At 35.1% G+C, this 20,494-nt stretch overlaps 1 protein-coding gene across 2 annotated transcripts in view; it reads left to right on the forward strand.

Moving 5' to 3' along the window:
• KIF20B (kinesin family member 20B) overlaps positions 1-20,494 on the forward strand; it is a 69,624-nt gene that overhangs the window by 5,916 nt on the left and 43,214 nt on the right. The window contains exons 3-16 of one of the 2 annotated variants that reach the window (XM_002808505.4): positions 1,621-1,707; positions 1,799-1,915; positions 2,372-2,510; positions 3,413-3,597; positions 6,487-6,523; positions 7,394-7,621; positions 8,863-8,974; positions 9,850-9,921; positions 10,004-10,150; positions 11,127-11,289; positions 11,835-12,122; positions 16,701-16,840; positions 17,794-17,932; positions 19,069-19,297. In XM_002808505.4, the coding sequence (XP_002808551.4) occupies positions 1,621-1,707; positions 1,799-1,915; positions 2,372-2,510; positions 3,413-3,597; positions 6,487-6,523; positions 7,394-7,621; positions 8,863-8,974; positions 9,850-9,921; positions 10,004-10,150; positions 11,127-11,289; positions 11,835-12,122; positions 16,701-16,840; positions 17,794-17,932; positions 19,069-19,297 (2,083 nt within the window). The remainder of the gene's footprint in view (positions 1-1,620; positions 1,708-1,798; positions 1,916-2,371; positions 2,511-3,412; positions 3,598-6,486; positions 6,524-7,393; positions 7,622-8,862; positions 8,975-9,849; positions 9,922-10,003; positions 10,151-11,126; positions 11,290-11,834; positions 12,123-16,700; positions 16,841-17,793; positions 17,933-19,068; positions 19,298-20,494) is intronic. The other variant, XM_015147654.3, reaches the window with a different exon arrangement.

The following is a 20,494-nucleotide window of genomic DNA, read 5'->3' on the forward strand; positions in this document are numbered from 1 at the left end:
CTTCCCTTTTACCTTTTTCCTTTCCTTTTCTCTTCCCTTTCTTTTTCTTTCCCTTACCCCTCCTTTTTTCTTCCCCCATTTCCTTTCCCCCCTCACGCCCAACTACACCAGCTAGAACCTTTAATACAGTGTTACTGGAAGTGGGGAAGCAGAAATCCTCTTATTACTCATTTTGCTACTTATCTTAGATTGAGTCTTTCCTGTTAAGTGTGTTGTTAGCTATAGATTTTTTGTAAGTGCCCTTTATCAGGATGAGGAAGTTTGCGTTCATTACACTCTGCTGAGATTTTTTATTACAAATGGACGTTGGATTTTGTCAAATGCTGTTTTTCCATCTGTAGAGATAAAAGTTTCTCTTCATTTATTCTTTTAATATGGTTAATTGCCTGGATTGATTTTTGAGTGTTAAACTGACTTTATAGTCCTAGGATAAACCATTCTTGGTCAGATATTATTATCCTGTTTTATATATTGGCTAGTATTTTGTGTGGGAAATTTTGCATGGGAAATTTTGCGTATATCTTAATGTGCTATTTTGTTTTCTAATTTTTTTCTGAGGCTATCTTTGTCAGTTGTGTTATTCAGGTTATGTCAAACTCAAAATTAGTTAAGATATTTTCTCTTCCTGTATTTTCTTAAAGAGTTTATGTACAATTTGTGTGGGTTTTTTTTGAGATGGAGTTTCGTTCTTGTTGCCCAGGCTGGAGTGCAGTGGAGCCATCTCGGCTCACCGCAATCTCAGCCTCCCAGGTTCAAGCGATTCTCCTGCCTCATCCTCCCGAGCAGCTGGGATTACTGGCATGCGCCACCATGCCTGGCTAATCCATGCCTGGCTAATTTTGTATTTTTAGTTGAAATGGGGTTTCTCCATGTTGGTCAGGTTGGTCTGGAACTCCCGACCTCAGGTGATCCACCCGCCTCGGCCTACCAAAGCGTTGGGATTACAGGCATGAGTCACCGCTCCTGGGCTGATTATTTTCTTAAATGTTTGATAGACTTTACCGTTAAACTACTAGGGCCTGGATTTTTTTTGTGTGTCATTATTTAGTTTGAAAATGGATTCAGTTTGCTTAATAGAAATTGGGTTATTCAGATTTTCTAGTTATGTCTGTTTTGGTTAAGTTGCATTTGTCAAGTAGTTGTTTCCTTTTTTTTTTTTTTTAAAGTTAAAACATTTCTTTAAAATTATATTTTCTACGCACGTTTCTTCCTCAGAAAAAGTAGCAAGGAGAATGGTACATAGTAAAAAAATTCTGAATGCCTCATGGAATTGAGCATTTGAATAATAGAATATTCTAGTTACTTTTGATTTATTCTAGAGTTATATTTTCCAATGACTTAGGGCCTCATTGATTATATTAGGCTTTTGTGGAATAAAGGCTTTTTGTAAACTTCACGTATAAATACAGGAGATGGAGGAAATTGGATCTTTTTTGGTGTATTTTGTTTTTATTTAAATAGATTTGTTTTTTCTAACATGATTAAAAGCCGGATAGTGACTGCTTAGAAATTCTTTATGATCTTAGATTATTATGTAAAAATTAGCTATGTTAAGGAAAGATGGTCTCTGAAAAGCCATATCTTTCAAAAACACAATATTGTTCTCCTTTATTTTTTAAGGCAAACAGTTTCGAATCTAAAGATTATCTCCAGGTTTGTCTTCGAATAAGACCATTTACACAGTCAGAAAAAGAACACGAGTCTGAGGTTTGTGTTGAATTTAATAGAATTTTAATATTTTACTTTCTTTTAAATTGGCAAAATACTAGTTTTTATTTATTGGGGGTATGTATTCTAGGGCTGTGTGCATATTCTGGATTCACAGACTGTTGTGCTGAAAGAGCCTCAATGCATCCTTGGTCGGTTAAGTGAGAAAAGCTCGGGGCAGATGGCCCAGAAATTCAGTTTTTCCAAGGTAAAACTAAAGTGTTTTTGTTTTTTGTTTTAAAGATAAAGAGACTTGGCTTAGGCTAAATTGCTATATAATTATATATAGTGAACTATACATTTTGTGCTTATGCAACTTAGATTTTAGGTTCTAGTATTTTTTCCTTAAGGATAAGACTCAAATCTCAGGTCTGGAAATATATAATTGGATGTAAACAGATTACTGTAGTGTTAAAATTATTATTAATATATTTTTAAGAAATATTCTTTTCAAAACTTAGGTGAATACTTGATTCCTTGGTATAGATTTCTATCTTGAAAACTTTCTGGTAGTAAAACTATCAAATGTATTTGTGGGAGTGGGAATGTGGCACCTGTTTTAAGAATGAATCTTTAAAATTTTTAAACAGTGTGTTGGGTTGGAACGTACTATTAATATTAACTTGAATTTTCTAAAAATAGTTTTTAAAAAATACTTGCTTAGGTTTTTGGCCCAGCAACTACACAGAAGGAATTCTTTCAGGGTTGCATTATGCAACCAGTAAAAGACCTCTTGAAAGGACAAAGTCGTCTGATTTTTACTTACGGGCTAACCAATTCAGGAAAAACATATACATTTCAAGGTAAATATTGTTTTATTTTGGTTGGAAAGGATAAGGAAGCAGTAATAATCACTCAGTATTTTTATAATACATACATGTAGTTATGTCGGTATTACCTAGTATGTGTTTGCTCTATTTTTAATAGTACTAGCATATTGATTATGTATTGCTGTTGGTTTTTTTTCTGGAGACAGTCTCACTCTGTCGCCCAGGCTGGCGTGCAGTGGTGTGATCTCGGCTCACTGCAACCTCTGCTTCCTGGGTTCAAACGACTCTCCTGCCTCAGCTACTGAGCTTCCCGAGTGGCTGGGACTACAGGCGTGCGCCACCAGTTTTTTATATTTTGCCAAGCCAATTTTTATATTTTTGTAGAAATGAGGGTTCACCATTTTGGGTAGGCTAGTCTCAAACTCCTGACCTCAGGTGATCTACCCACCTTGGTCTCCCAAGGTGCTTGGATTGCAGGCAAGCGCCACCACGCCTGGCCTTGCTATTGGCTTTTAATTCAAATTTATTTAATTCATTTGCAAAAATACCCATTGATAGAGATTTAGATGATGATTAAAATCCGTAAAAAGTATTGATGCGATACAGAGAATTAAGCATAAATGACCAGGAAGAAATTTTATATTTCATTTTACCTTTATAGTTTGTGGTTATGGATGATTACAAATCTTAATATGGTTGCATTATCTGAATGTAAAATTTCAGGTTTACATCAGAATAATAGTCAATAAAATGTTGGTAATTACCTACAGTGAATAACAAAGTGATGGAAAACTGAGTAATCCTCACCTTCTAACATTTTCGTTTTAATTGTTGACTCTTGCCTATTGGTAGTATAAAAGGAGCTTTAATAAACAAGGAAAGTTTCCTCTTTCCTAGTAGACTGAGAAAGTGCAACACAAAAATTCCTTTTGCAGGCACAGAAGAAAATATGGGCATTCTGCCTCGAACTTTGAATGTATTATTTGATAGTCTTCAAGAAAGACTGTATACAAAGATGAACCTTAAACCACATAGATCCAGAGAGTACTTACGGTTATCATCAGAACAAGAGAAAGAAGAAATTGCTGGCAAAAGTGCATTGCTTCGACAAATTAAAGAGGTATGAAAATATTTTAGTATGTAAAATATGTACAATTCCTGACTTCTTATAAACCCTTTAGATTGTTTCAACATATATTGGAATCTGTTTTGTGGTGTTAGTGTTTTTTATTATTTATTTTTTCGAGAAAAATAAAGCTTAAAGTTTGAAGACATCTTTTCTATTTGTACCAACAGCAAGAATGTTTAAACAATACAAATGTAAATGGTTCTGAAATCTTTTTTGATTGTTGTAGAGCCAGCATTGTGCTTTTTATGTAATGATTTTTTAAAATTCTGTTTTTTAATTGTGAAAGTAATATGTACCCAAAATTTAAAATAGGGAATGTGAGAAGTAAAAAGTAAAAGTTTCCTTTAATTTCATTCCTAAAGAAAAAATTATTAATAGATTGGAAAGCATCTTTTTTGGGCCTTTTCTCTCTCTGTATAAAATCCATACGCAGAGCTTTCTATCTGTATATACACAAACATATATATGATGTGTATATCTTCATACCTTTGTCTTTATATGTATGATACAGGTTTTTTTTTTTAAAAAAACAAAAAAGAGATCTTACTATGCTTACCATTCTGTGACTTGGTATTTCATTTAGCATATCCTAAAACTTTTCCAACCTTAAATCATGTACCTTTTATCTGTTATGTCTTTAACTTCTTTTTTTAAATTTTAAATCAGCTTTTAAAGCCAAGTCTCCATTGATGGCCATTTGTATTGTTTCTATGTTTTGCTATTTTGAACAGTGTTTCAGTGAAGAAACATTCCATTGCAAATATGTTTGGTGCTAATTTTCCCAAACTCAGGCCAAGATTGGATATTTAATAATGTCTGGTTTGATAGGTAAAAAATGGCTCACTTGAGCTTACTTTATATTTCTTTAATGGTAAATTAGGTGATTAGTACATCTTAGGATTTTTTCCTGTGATTTGTCACGTACATTTTTTGTCCATTTCTCTAGTATTGTATGACTTGTTTACTGATTTATTAAAATGTATTTAAAAAATGAATACATTATTATTGTATTACTGTATGGGTTGCAAATTTTCTGGCTTATTGCTTGTTTCTCCCCTGCCCCCATTGTGTTTTTCTTTTTTTTTCTTCCTTTTTTTAGTTTTTAGAGACAAGATCTTCCTTTGTCCTCCAGGCTGGAGTATAGTGGTGTATGATCATAGCTCACTGTTGTCTTGAACTCCTGGACACAAGTGGTTCTCCTGCCTCAACCTCCTCTGAGTAGCTGGAACTACGGGGCATGCCACTGCTCCTGGCTGTTTTGATTTTTTTGTAGAAATGGAGTCTTGGTATGTTGCCTAGGCTGGACTTGAACTCTTGGCCTCAAGAGATCCCCCTCCCTTGGCCTTCCAAAGTGTTGAGATTACATGTTCGAGCTGCCAAGCCTGGCCCATTGTGTTTTTCAGTATTCATCTACTCAACAAATTTTATTCAGTCACCTATTTTTTTTCCAGGCAACATTTTCAGTTTTGAGGACAAATGGTACTGCCCTCATGGAGACTGACAATAAATACATATGTAAAATACTGTGAGGAGGCATTATTTTATAGAAGGTGGTACCATATCAACTTTAAAAAATGAAGTTATACTGGTCTGTTTATTCCTCTTGTGCCTTCTGGATTTTGTAGTATATTTTCAGACATTATTCTATTCAAGGCTGTTAAAAACTACTAATTGTTTTTGTAAATATTTTTAACCTATTAATGCGAATTTTTCTTTTTTAAAACATTTAGAAACCAGGGTTTTAAGGCAGTAAAAAGTGTGTTACCAGTGGAGTTCAAAGTTGAGTCTAAGACTATGGTCTCTGAAAGTAACATTGTATTTTAACAAAATTTATGGAGATTGGTGGATAACTCCATAGCCAATTCATAAAGGAAATTAGAATCATTAATAATGAAAAAAATTTTTTCACTGAGCATGGTGGCTCATGCCTGTAATCTGAGAACTTTGGGAGGCTGAGGCAGGCAGATCACTTGAGACCAGGAGTTCGAGACCAGCCTGGCCAACATGGCGAAACCCTGTCTCTATTAAAAATACAAAACATTAGCTGGGCGTGGTGACTCACACCTGTAGCCTCAGCTACTTGGGAGGCTGAGGCACAAGAATCTCTTGAACCCCAGAGGTGGAGGTTGCAGTGAGCTGAGATTGTGCCACTACATTCCAACCTGGGTGACAGAGCAAGACTCTGTCTCAAAAAAAAAGAAAAAAAGAAAAAATTCTAACAAGTTATCCAGTTAAAACATGATACTGTTTTGCCTATGAAATGATTAAAACGTTAAAAAAAAAATCAGATCATGTACTTTCATACATTGTAAATGGTTCTAGAAAGCAAATTGGCAATACTATGTTAAGAGTGAGAACATTAAAATATTTTATATCTTTTCATCCTCCAGTTCAGTTTTAGGTGTATACTCCAAGGAAATGGGTTTATTTCTATTTCTAAGGAAATAATTAGAATGCAGAAGAAAATACAGAAAGATATTTGGCAAAACTTGAATAATTTAAATGTTTAATAATAAGGGAATAATTAAGTCATTTCACATGAGTTATATAGCCATCAACTGTTGTAAACAATTTTTAATTATAAGGAGAAAAAGCTTACAACATAAGTGTGGGGAAAACCATAGAAGGGGAATATATTAAAATATTGATAGTAACCAACCAGAGTGGCAGGGATTATACATGATAATATTTTTCATAGTTCTCTGTATTTTCCCGTGAAACTATATTATTTAACTGGGAAAAATTAAAGAATTCATTGAATTGGGTGGATGAAAGGTTGTGATTTGGTAGTGACTTATTTGGATAGGTAATTAATATCTTGATTATTTAACCTTAATGAAAATTTTTTTAAATTCTTTTAAAACAATCTTTCTATTTTAGGTTACTATGCATAATGACGGTGATGATACTCTTTATGGTAAGGTTTCATTGCTCACCTATCTTTGATATATTGATTATATGAAGTACATTTGAAAAGCTTTTAATTTTTAAATCACTTCTAATGTTTTATTTTTATTATTAAAAAATTTTTAGGCCAGGCGTGGTGGCTCACGCCTGTAATCCCAGCACTTCGGGAGGCCGAGGCGGGTGGATCATGAGGTCCTGGCCAACATGGTGAAACCCCGTCTCTAGTAAAAATAAACAAATTGGCTGGGCATGGTGGCGTGGGCCTGTAGTCCTAGCTACCCGGAAGGCTGAAGCAGGAGAATACTTGAACTCAGAGGGTGGAGGTTGCAGTGAGCCGAGATTGCGCCACTGCACTCCAGCCTGAGGACAGAGTGAGACTCCATCTCAAAAAAAAAAAAAAAAAATTGTTTATACATTGTGTTTATTTTTTTTCTATAGACCTCTTCTTTGGTTACTAAGGATTTACTTTCTGTAATGACATAGTCGGTAATACCTGGAAAATGATACATATTTGTATGAAATGTCAGTCATTGTAATGTTTTGTTTGTATTAAATATTACAGATACCCCTTTTACTGGTTACAACTTTAATATTGAATTTGAAAGACAGTTTTGTTTTTCTTTGTCCTTTACATTTAATTTCTGTTGGTTCATTAACATATTTTGAAAAAGAAAGGAATGATAGGGAGTAGTCTAACTCTGGTTACTCCAAATATTATTTACATCTTCCTTTGTTCCAAAAAGTGTTTAACATAGATGGTCAAAAGATTAAGCATACTTGGTTTTTCAAGTCTGGGAATCGATCTGTACTTTTGTCACATTTTTAGTCAGTTGCTTACTTTTGTGATTATTGTTTTTTCTTTTTCTTTTTTTTTTTGTAGGAAGTTTAACTAACTCTTTGAATATCTCAGAGTTTGAAGAATCCATAAAAGATTGTGAACAAGCCAGCTTGAATATGGCTAATGATATAAAATTTTCTGTGTGGGTTTCTTTCTTTGAAATTTACAATGAATATATTTATGACTTGTTTGTTCCTGTATCATCTAAATTCCAAAAGAGAAAGATGCTGCGCCTTTCCCAAGATGTAAAGGGCTATTCTTTTATAAGAGGTATACTCTGAATATTTTTATTTTATTGTTCTGAAGTTCTCTCCTTGGGCTTTGTGCTAGCTGTAAGACTAAAGCAAATAGAAAATTGAAAATTGTAATGCTAATTATTAACATTAAGAGAAGAAGATAATTTTGTGTTTTGGAAGTATGTTTTGGTGTATTTATTAAACTTGAATATAAAGGGGTCTATTTTGGTATTGTATTTGCTTGAGTATCATTAATTGAATTTGTGGTGATGGGAAAAGCTATGTATGATTATATTCACGTTATTCTCCTACTTTGTAACAGTGTCCAAATTTTGCAGCTATGACATGTTACAATCCTTCCAGAGTGTTTTTTCTAATCTTTTAAAACAATTCACAGTAGGAAATACATATTAATAACATCATGACTCAGTACCTACATGCATGTATATATATACATATGTAATATTTACAACGAAAAATTTCCTTAATTATACTTCTACTACAAGGAATGCACTGTGATATTTTCTATATTCTTTGTCATTTCTATAAAATGCTGGCCAGATGCAGTGGCTCACACTTGTGATCCCAGCACTTTGGGAGGCTGAGGTGGGTGGATCACTTGAGCTCAGGAATTCGAGACCAGCTTGGGCAACATGGCAAAACGCCATCTCTACAAAAAATACAAAAATTAGCCTGGCATGGTGGTATGCATCTTTAGTCCCATCTACTCAGGAGGCTGAGGCAGGAGGATCACTTGAGCCTAGGAGGTCAAAGCTGTAGAGAGCCATGGTCACACTTTTGCACTCCAGGCTGGGCAACAGAGTGAGACCCTATCTCCAAAAATAAAAAATAAAAAACAATTAAAATACTGGTCATTATTCAATAAATCTGATTTTATGATTCACTAATAAATTACAATCTTCAGTGTTTAATAACTAGGTAATTTTACAGGTTTTGTCTGTACTGTATTTTGCCTCTCTTTTTTTCCCTGAGTGTCTAATTCTAAGGAATTGTTACTGTATTTAATTTTCCGTTTGGCAGACTCTGTTGACAAACATTTACTTTGTGTGTTTGTGTAATTTAAATTACATTGAACATTGTTATAATCTTCCCCTCTGGTGTGACCTGAAATAACTGAGTTGACTCCAGCTAGGATGTGTTGTCAGAAGGAAGATTTCATTATATGTCACTAGGAAAAGACTTCCAAAGAGATTGCATTGTAGAGTACATTCTTTGTCTTAATAAATTAATATATATCCTCTTTATTTTTTACAGATCTACAATGGATTCAAGTATCTGATTCCAAAGAAGCCTATAGACTTTTAAAACTAGGAATAAAGCACCAGAGTGTTGCCTTCACAAAATTGAATAATGCTTCCAGTAGGAGGTAAAGAATAAACTCTGTAAGAGTAAACTTGAATCACCGATGGTATGGTATTCTATGCTAATTTAAACACAACTAATTTTACATTAAAGTGGGCAGTAGGTTCTCGTCTGTTAAATAAATTTATAAGGCATAAAAAACATTTGGTAAACAGAATAACACTAAACACGTTTATCAATACTGTTTCCTGTCCTGACAGGTTTATTAATTTATAGGAAATCTCTGAGGTATTGTTACTTTTTCTTTATGTCAGTATCTAAGCTCAGTATTTTTGGAGTTGATAATAATGGTGGCCTTTTCTCTGGGTCTTTCTCACTTATCCCCTGAATACTATATAAATATACTCAGTGAGGGTATAATCTCAAGGGGTTAAGGAAATATGTTTTGATGGGTTTGGGGGATGAGAGGCAAAGGAAATAAGTTTAAGCAGTGAGATAATTAAAGCAGGCTTTTTCTTAAGAGAGAAGGAGCCCTGTTCCCATAGTCAGTTGGGCATGGGACAAGACAAGATCTGGATCTATAGGTCAAATGTATGCTTTGCTTTTGTGTGTATTCAGAGTATTAGCTATATATAATACCGTGTTAACTAATACTATCTTTTCAAACAAATTGTGACTTTGTTATAAATGATACTGTTAGTAGAAGTTGAACTGTCAGGAGGTAATTTGAGGGATTTAGAGCTAGGCAAAAGGTGATTTTAGGCATTTGGGTATATAAGTGACAGTAGAACACTGGGTTGAAATATCTAACAGCTAATTGGAAAATGCAATGGTGGACTGTAGTTAATACTAGGGTATAAATAAGGTTGATTTGAATACTTGTCTCTCCTATTTAGAATGCAGAAATTAAAATGATAACATTTGATCTTTGTATTTCAGTCACAGCATATTCACTATTAAAATATTACAGATTGAAGATTCTGAAATGTCTCGTGTAATTCGAGTCAGTGAGTAAGTTGAATCTTCTTTAAATTGTAATTATTTGTAATTGTTTTGAAGAACTTTTAAAGTAATTTTTCTTTTCTTAATTCAGATTATCTTTATGTGATCTTGCTGGTTCAGAACGAACTATGAAGACACAGAATGAAGGTGAGAGGTTAAGAGAGACTGGGAATATCAACACTTCTTTATTGACTCTGGGAAAGTGTATTAACGTCTTGAAGAATAGTGAAAAGTCAAAGTAAGTTTCTGAAAGTGTTATTAGCTTATTAAATATTATAGTATTTAAACTTTCAAATTTTTTGTTTTTAGAAAGTTCTTTTTTGATTTTTAACCTGCTTCTTATGTAATGACTGTGTATAGATTGTGATTCAAGTGCTTAAGAGATCTTGGATTAAAGACAATGATAGAAGTGTCAGTTGATGCCAGTAACTCATCAAGTAAAGTCAGTATTTTCTATGGCAAATCTGTACCAATAGACACTGTAAATGAGAAGCTTCTAATGCTGGTTTAGGATCTAAAACCACCTTTTTCTTATTAGTGCATTGTGTGTGGTTCTAGATGCAATAGATTTTTGTATTAATTATCATTTTAGGCTGAGTAAATATAAATCAGCCTTCACCATTTCTACTTAGGGTGTTTCATGACATCTCTTATATACTTGCTCTATACTAGAGAACATAACCCAGTTAAATGTGGTTTTCTTTATATTTTACATAGTGAATTATTGTTAGTAAGTAGCAGCAGTTAAAACAAATAGCCAGGCCTGGTGGCTTATGCCTGTAATCCCGGCACTTCTGGAGGCCAAGGCAGGAGGATTGCTTGAGCCCGGCAGTTTAAGACCAGCCTCATCTCTACTAAAAATAAAAATAAAAACTTAACCAGATGTGGTGGCAGGCGCCCATAATCCCTGCTAACCTGGAGGCAGAGGCGAGAGGATCGCTTGAGCCTAAGAGATTGAGGCTGCAGTAAGTTGTGAGTGCCACTGTACTCCAGTCTGGGCAACCGAGCTGGACCCTGTCTCAAAACAAAAACAAAAACAAGCAAGAAAAGATAAAATGAAAACTGAGAAGGACTATTACATCTGGAACTAATTGCTACCCTAAAGTTTAATTTCATGATAGGTGGCTTAATTATTTCTTTGTAAAATTTGTCAGCACCCCGACTTCATGAGATGTGTTTTAACTTACAGTGTTTTCTGAAAATTTTTTCCATAGGTTTCAACAGCATGTGCCTTTCCGGGAAAGTAAACTGACTCACTATTTTCAAAGTTTTTTTAATGGTAAAGGGAAAATATGTATGATTGTCAACATCAGCCAATGTTATTTAGCCTATGATGAAACACTCAATGTATTGAAGTTCTCAGCCATTGCACAAAAAGTAAATATTTATTTTATTAAGCTTCTTCTTAGAATATTAATACTTTTTCTTGAAATAAATATGTTGTACTTAATACTGTAAGCCTAGGAAATAATTGAAAATTAAAAAGGTAAATATTTGACCAAGTAGGAAGACATGAGAAAGGATTGAAAGTTGCCCATGCTAGGATTAAAATGACCTTTAGTAATAAGAGTTAATAATAAACATCAGTTACAAATTAATGAGTATTTTTGGAATGAATTGTCTGCTCTGCCATTCATCTTGTTCATTTGGTACTTCTGGGTAATTAGAAAACCCTCTACTAAGATTAATACTGAGAACTTAGCCCAGGAAGATAGATTTTTTCCTCTAGTTTGCATGTGTAAGTAGCTTTTTTCCTATCAGAATGTTCATTTAGGGATGGTGATTCCTGTTTGTATGTTTGTTTGAATAGTTTTTCCTTTAACACTTGAGTTTTCATTTGACTTAAATTTATAAAATAATCATTTTCTAGTGGACAGTTCTTGTCTTTTCTGTTTTAAAAGTCACATTGAATATTTTAACAGGTTTGTGTCCCAGACACTTTAAATTCCTCTCAAGAGAAATTATTTGGACCTGTCAGATCTTCTCAAGATGTATCACTAGACAATAATTCAAATAATAAAATATTAAATGTAAAAAGAGCCACCATTTCATGGGAAAATAGTCTGGAAGATTTGATGGAAGACGAGGATTTAGTTGAGGAGCTAGAAAACTCTGAAGAAACTCAAAATGTGGAAACTAAACTTATTGATGAAGATCTAGATAAAACATTAGAGGAAAATAAGGCTTTCATTAGCCACGAGGAGAAAAGAGTATGTATTAAGAACTCATACTTCTATGCTTGTCTTCTTATTCTGAAGTTAAGGTTAAATCTTAAGGCGCTCTCTCTTCAGTTTTTTTCGACAATACACTGAAGTTTTTGTGTTCAATTTTATATTTTGAAAAATTTCAAACCTGTAGAAAGACTAGTACAATGAATACTCATTTATCCTTCACCTGGATTCTCCAGTTACCATTTTATGAGTATGCAAATACACATCTTTTGCTCTGTACAATTTGAAAATAAGATCCAGACATAATGACACCTTACATCTAAATAGTTGAACATATTTTTCTAAGAACATGGGCATTTTCGTCATGATCACAAGACCATGAAATTTTCATACCCAAGAAATTCAACATTGATACACTAATATAACCTCAAATACTGTTTGTATTGAGATTTCTCCAGTGTTCCCGATATGTTCTTTATTGCCACTTTGTTTTTGTCAACAGCCAGAGTTAACAAATTGCTTTTGATTATTGTGTTTCTTTAATTATTTCTAATCTAGCACTGACATTTTTGAAAAGTGGGTCCTAGTTTTCTCATAGAATACCTGCAATCTAGATTTGTTTGATTATTTCTTCATCACTTAGGTTTAATACATTAGGGAAGCTTTTTATGTAGGTTAAGTTGTAAATTTTCCGTTGCATCACACTAAGAGCCACATGATGTCTGATTTTTCCATTCTTAGAGATGCTAAGTTTTGCTCACTTGGTTTAGATACAGTATTTCAGATCTTTATTGCAAAAGCATGTTATCTATGGGGTGATACTTATAGACCATGTGAGTATCCTTTCACTAAGTGATTTTATGTATTCCATCAGACTTTTATTTTGCAGTCTCAAGTACAAGTGCTAAAAATATCTACCAAGTACCTGTGATCCCATATCTTCAAAAACAGTAATTGTTTGTCATCTTATTATGATAAATAAGATATAACAGTTGTTTTTTCAGCTTCTGTCCAATTATAGTGTGTGTGTGTGTGTGTGTGTGTGTGTGTGTGTGTATATATTTATTTTTTTATTTATTTTGGAGAGAGCGTCTTGCCCTGTTGCCCAGACTAGAGTGCAATGACACAATCTCGGCTCACTGCAACCTCCACCTCCTGGGTTCAAGTGATTCTCCTCCCTTAACCTCCTGAGTAGCTGGGATTATAGGCATGCGCAGCCATACCCAGTTAAGTTTTTTTGTATCTTTAGTAGAGACGGGGTTTCACCATGTTGGCCAGGCTGGTCTCGAACTCCTGACCTTGTGATTGCCTGCCTCAGCCTCCCAAAGTGCTGGGATTACAGACATGAGCCACCTTACCTGGCCACCTAATCCCCTCTTTAATTGGCCATAACTCCATGAGTATACATGGAGTCCTCTTACCAGTGTCCTAGAAACACTAGTAGACCTGTCTTCATGGGTGTGCTTTAATGTTGTTGACATATCACAAATCAGTACTTTTTTGGATTGTAGAAGTATTAGTAGATCGATGATGTATTGGGCTAAATACTCTCATTTTAATAATTTACCTTCATGTCCCTGAAAGCGATTATTAAACATATGTTTGGAAACAAGAATGATAGCTTCAGATGTAGTACAAGTCCCACTTTATCTGGTCACGATGTGATTAGACCTTGTTACTTGGGCTTTTGTAATGTATTAAATAGTACCTCCTCAGGGACGAAAGGAGCCATTAATAGTCTAGTTTGGCTGGTATAGTGGCTCACACCTGTAATTCCAGCACTTTGGGAAGCTGAGGTAGGAGGATTGCTTGAGCTCAGGACTTCAAAACCAGCCTGGGCAACATAGTGAGACCCCATCTCTACAAAAAAATTAAAAAAAATTAGCCAGGCATGATGACGCACTCATGTAGTCCCAGCTACTTGGGAGGCTGCAGTGGGAAGATTGCTTGAGTCCAGGATTTCTAGGCAGCAGTGAGCCATCACTGTACCACTGCACTCTGGCCTGGGTGACAGAGTGAGACCTTGTCTTAAAGAAACAAACCAAAAAACCCAGTTTTATTTTTTTTTCCATCTCAAAGTTGAAATTTTTTATAATGTTGGTTAGTAAAATTTCTGAAACTACTAGAGAAAAATATTTAATGCTATAGTTTATGATAGATTATATAGTGTAAATGCTTATCTGATTGGCTAGGTATTTTAAGGAAATTCATCAAAATGTTGTTTAATATTTGACATTTAAAAATCAACATGATTAGGTGTTGGCATGCTTTATTTGTTTTCTTCTAGAGACAAAGTCTTGCTCTGTTGCCCAGGCTGGAGTGCGATAGTATAGTTACGGCTCACTGCTGCTTGGAAATCCTGGGCTCAAGTGATCCTCTTGCCTCAGCCTCCTGAGTAGCTAGGACTGCAGACGCATGCCACCACCCCTAACTAATTTTTAAAAATTTTTTGTAGACACAAGGCCTTGCTCTGTTGTCCAGGCTAATCTTGAAATTTTGAGCTCAGGCAATCCTCCTGCCTTGCAAAGCGCTGGGATTACCGATGTGAGTCAATGTGCCCAGCCCTTTATTCACATTTTAATCAAAGGATTGGGACTTCTAAAAACCATTATAAAATACCTTGATATTAGCATATATATACTTAAATTCATTTAGCTATAATAGCCAGCCTGAATTTTTTCAGCAAAAACTTTATCAGATGCTAACAATGATAAAATCTAGTTTTTGAAAACTATTAAACTTCCGGCTGAGTGCGGTGGCTCACAGCTCACGCCTGTAATCCCAGCACTTTGGGAGGCCTAGGCGGGCAGATCATGAGGTCAGGAGATTGAGACCATCCTGGCTAACACGGCGAAACCTCGTCTCTACTAAAAATACAAAAAATTAGCCAGGCATGGTGGCAGGCGCCTGTAGTCCCAGCTAGTGGGGAGACTGAGGCAGAAGAATGGCGTGAGCCCGGGAGGCGGAGCTTGCAGGGAGTGGAGATCGCACCACTGCACTCCAGCCTGGGGACAGAGAGAGACTTCGTCTCAAAAAAAATAAACTTCCGAAGGTTTTTCCACATGCATTCTGATTTCTCCTTCAATAGTTATTATTTATTGTTTTACACAGAAAGTGTGTAGTTTAAAATTATTAAAACAGTGTTATATATTTATAGTAGAATGAAAAAGAAAATTTAAATATAAGTATCTTTCAAATCTACCACTCACGTTAATGGATTTTTATTATATATTACTGTTTTGTAACCTGGTATTCTTTATATAAAAATAAATTGTGAAAAGTATGAATTTTTTAATTTAATTTTTATTTTTTTGAGATGAGTCTCGCTCTGTCGCCCAGGCAGGAGTGCACTGGGGCGATCTCAGCTCACTGCAAGCTCCACCTCCCAGGTTCACGCCATTCTCCTGCCTCAGCCTCCCGAGTAGCTGGTACTGCAGGCGCCCGCCACCTTGCCCGGCTAATTTTTTTTATTTTTTAGTAGAGGTGAGGTTTCGCCACGTTAGCCAGGATGGTTTCGATCTCCTGTCCTCGTGATCCACCCGCCTCGGCCTACCAAAGTGCTGGGATTACAGGCGTGAGCCACTGCGCCCGGTCCATGAATTATTAATGTAGGTTATCATTATTGATTATAATAGTTTGCTGTATGATAGTACTGTAATTAAACCAATCCCTTAAGGTTGGTTGAGTTGGGTTCACTTTTTCTTTATTTAAACACAACTACTACCACAAAACAACAACACTGATCAGCATTCATACAGCCAGAACGTAGGGTTATATTATAATTATTTCTTCAGTATGAATTCTTGGAGGCAGAGTTTTGAAGTTAGGATATCTATAGAACTATTTTCAAATATAAAGTTGATACCTTGGAAGATCTGTAGCTTAGAGTTTATTATTTGTTGTTGAGTAACTTAAATTAGAAGCATTAAAAAGAATATGTAGCTGTTAATGCTACAATTTATGTTGAATAATGGTCATGTTAAGTGTTTTATTTATTGCTTTATTTACATATTATACATTTCTCATGATTATGTATGTGTTTCAAAGGCTATAGAATTGCTGTTGACATCTGGATAGTTATAAAGCCTAATAAGATAAGTTTATGTAACATCTTTCTTTGACAGATTAGTAAGTGTGTGTTCTTAGCAACTTCTCTGCTGTGTACAATCCTTGGGCTTTAGACTTTTACAGGCCACTTTTAAACTCAACCTTTAGCACTTACCAGATATCTGATGGTTAGGCTTCCCACCTATGAAATATGGATGATACCAAGCTCACAGAAAGTTGTGTGGATTAAATGAAGCAAATATGGAACTCGCCAGAGTAGTTCTTGATAGATAATAAATGCTCAAATTAACTTTGCTTCTTTTCTTAGTATAGGTAGACGGTGAGACATTTCAGTTACCAAAGGTCTATTTCTTAAATATGGAGAGGCCAACCTGATTTTTCAGGTTAACGAATCTCTGCAAGCATATAATTTTCAGTGAGAACATTATCACTATTAAAAAGGACACATAATTGACTAAATGAAAAGTTTTATTTTTTGGACAGTTGGACGGTATTTCTCTTGGGATATATTTATTCTTTTATAAGAATTTTATCATTTACATGTTATAGAAACTGTTGGACTTAATAGAAGACTTGAAAAAAAAACTGATAAATGAAAAAAAGGAAAAGTTAACCTTGGAATTTAAAATTCGAGAAGAAGTTACACAGGAGTTTACTCAATATTGGGCTCAAAGGGAAGCTGACTTTAAGTAAGTTATTTCTTTCATGTCCAGTTAAAAATTGAGAATTTTATTTACTTTTTTAGAGTTTTTTTTTTTACTTAATTTACTTGTTTTTATATTAGATGGCTTCTGAATTCTGATCTCTTTATGCAAGCTAGAAAACAGCTGTTATTGGTCTGGTGTGGTGGCTCATGCCTGTAATCCCCGCATTTTGGGAGGCCTAGGTGGGCGGATCACTTAAGGTCAGGAGGTCAAGACTAGCCTGACCAACATGGTGAAACCTCGTCTCTGCTAAAAATAGGAAAATTAGCTGGGCATACTGGTGTGTGCCTGAAGTCCCAGCTGCTTGGGAGGCTGAGGCACAAGAATCTCTTAAACCTGGGAGGTGCAGGTTACAGTGAGCTGAGAATGTGTCACTGCACTCCAGCCTGGGTGACAGAGCAAGACTCTGTCTCAGAGGAAAAAAAAAAAAAGAAAAAAATGAATATACCTGTTGCTAATCCCATGCATGGCTATTTAAATTTTCTCTCCCTTTTTTTTTTTTTTTTTTTTAATTTTAACTTTAATTTTTATTTTTTGAGATGGAGTCTTGCTCTGTCACCCAGGCTGGAATTCAGTGGTGCGATCTTGACTCACTGCAACCTGCACCTCCCGGGTTCAAGCAGTTCTTCTGCCTTAGCCTCTCCTGCCTTAGCCTCCCGAGTAGCTTGGATTACAGGTGCACACCACCACGCCTGGCTAATTTTTGTGTTTTTAGTAGAGACAGGGTTTCGCCATGTTGGCCAGGCTGGTTTCAAACTCCTGGCCTGAAGTGATCCACCCACCTCCACCTCCCAAATTACTGGGATTACAGGTGTGAACCACTGTACCTGGCTTAAATTTTCTTTTAATCCAGAATATACTTAATCTTAGATGTTTAAAACAAAAACACAAAGTAGTTCCGTTTCTGTTTCTTAATGGGATTAATTTGTATTCTGAAGGGAAACTCTGCTTCAAGAACGAGAGATATTAGAAGAAAATGCTGAACGTCGTTTGGCTATCTTCAAGGATTTGGTTGGTAAATGTGACACTCGAGAAGAAACGACGAAAGACGTTTGTGCCACAAAAGTTGAAACTGAAGTACGTTAATTGAAGTATTTAAAAATATCCAATGAGGTTTTGGTACCAGGGTTTAGTGTACCACATCAATGATGAGAAACATCAAGATTAGAATTAAAACAATGCTTAGTGTGTAGCTTTATTATAATTAGGCATGTTTTGTTAGGAGTGTAAGGCACCAAGAATTTAAATATAGTGATTGGTCATTGAAAAATTTGTACCTCTGTTATATTTATATCTTATTTTGGTATTGCTTGAATCATTGTATTGTAGGCAGATAGATTCTTTGTTGCCTGATTACAGAATAACCCCCTCAGATTTGTCTCACTTTTAAATTAAAAATATTTTAAAGGTATAAGAGACCTAAGACGTGATTTACTTGCTGTTCTGTTTAAAACAAAAATGTTTATATATATAAAAAGGGTTGCCCTTGCTGGGCAACTACCATTTCCTACTCTTAAAATTTTATTTGTTTATTTATTTATTATAGTTTTAGAGATAGGGTCTTGCTGTGTTGCCGAGGCTGATCTTGAATTCCTGGCTTCAAGCAGTCTTCCTGTCCAGCCTCCCAAGTGGCTGAGATTACAGGTGCATGCCACTGGGCTCAGCTTATTCTCTGCTTGTAATATAAGAAAAATTATCCTTTTCTGCTACTTACACTGAAGCTGAAATTGATCAGTTTTTTGGGGGAGTTGTTTTTTTTGTTTTGTTTTTTAATCACTCAGTTCAGGGGCCTGTGACAGTGATGTCCAGACGTCTGCTGTGAAGCAAACCTTGTGTATCCTTGACATGGTTTGGGATTGACTGAGTTGTGAAAATGGAGGTTTGTTTTGTGCACCATCCCAACAAAACCTTTTAAGTCTCATTATGTAATTGAAACTGTACTTGAACTAGGTAATCATAATTGTTTTATAATGACTTGTCACAGTTTATAACATTGTTTTTATGAGAAAATATGCCTCATGATCCATACAACAGAAAATAAATAATGGAACACAGGTTCTTCATATTTGGAAATGCTTCTATATAATTTATTTTAAAGAATTTCTATTGGTGAATTTTTTGCTTTTTTAAAAAACTGTCTAAATTAGATGGTGCCACATGTAAACGGTGAACCCTACTGTTAATATTAGGCATGTGGTTTTTGCTATTTTTAGGAAACACATAATTATGTAGGATTTGAAGATATTATTGATTCTCTTCAAGATAATGTGGCTGATATTAAGAAACAGGCTGAAATTGCTCACTTATATATTGCATCTCTTCCTGACCCCCAGGAAGCTATTGCTTGTTTAGAACTAAAGTTTAATCAAATTAAAGCTGAATTAACTAAAACCAAAGAAGAATTAATCAAAACGAAAGAAGAGTTAAAAAAGAGAGAAAATGGTAAGTGGATAAATTTTACCTCTATGTAGATATTGTAAACACATAAAAAATACTCTTGGTAAGTATGAGAGATTTATGTAGCTCATTTACCATAGTGACCAGAAAATTCTTTTATCTAGTTAACATATTTTAGTATTTTACCATTTGTATGACTTTGTAGTAATTTACTACTAAAAATATTTTTTGACCTTCATTTATTTTAGACCAGTATTATTAGAAAATGAGCTTCTCAACAACAACAAAAAAATCAAAAAAGTGTTAACTTTATGAGTAAAGCTGTAAATTTTAAATGACAGTGTCTCACTCTGTCACCAAGGCTGGAGTGCAGTAGTGGCATCACAGCTCACTGCTGCCTTCTACTCCTGGGCTCGATCCCTCCTCCTGCCTCAGCTTCCTGAATACTTGGGACCGCAAGTGTGTACCACCACAGCGGCTGCATATTTTTTTTTCTTTTTTGTAGAGATGGGGTCTTGCTATGTTGCCCAGGTTGGTCTTGAACTCCTAGGCTCAAGCAATCCTCCCTGCCTCAGCCTCCCAAAGTGCTGGGATTACAGGCATGAGCCATGCTGTGCTTGGCATTGTTCTATATTCTTGATGAAGTTTTGCAGTATAGAAGATTCACTCCTGGGAGAGAGTAACTACTGTGGAGTGGTTTAAAGTAGATTGTTAGTTTGATACTTCATTCTAATTCTAACTAGGAGGGCATTTTCTTTGTTTCTTTCCTCCTTTTTTTTTTTTTTTTTTTTTAATGACAGGGTCTCACTCTGTCACCCGGGCTGGAGTGGAGAGACATGATCATGATCATGGCTCACTGCAGTTTCCACCTCCTGGGCTCAAGTGATCCTTCCACCTCAGTCTCCTGAGTAACTTGCATTACAGACATGTGCCACCACGCTGAGGGCATTTTATATACGTAAATTGTTTGTAATATCTGCATTTTAAGAATTAGTTGCAATAACTGGTCTGTCCTTTTTTGTGTGAAACAGGATGGGTAGAAAATAACATGTAAGTGGTGCCTCTGCATTATGAGATGTACTAAGAAGGCACTAGCTCCTTTTCTTCTCTGACGTTATGCCAGTTCTTTACTATTTAGCATATGCTACGTATTTTTATCCTGAGTTTTAGAAGTGGCTTTTTCTGAAACATTACCCTGTTGTGGTTGAATTAGCAGATTTTTTTTTAATGAGTAGGGTGTGC

Source organism: Macaca mulatta, chromosome 9 (assembly GCF_049350105.2).
Source record: "Macaca mulatta isolate MMU2019108-1 chromosome 9, T2T-MMU8v2.0, whole genome shotgun sequence".
Taxonomy (NCBI): Eukaryota; Metazoa; Chordata; class Mammalia; order Primates; family Cercopithecidae; genus Macaca; species Macaca mulatta.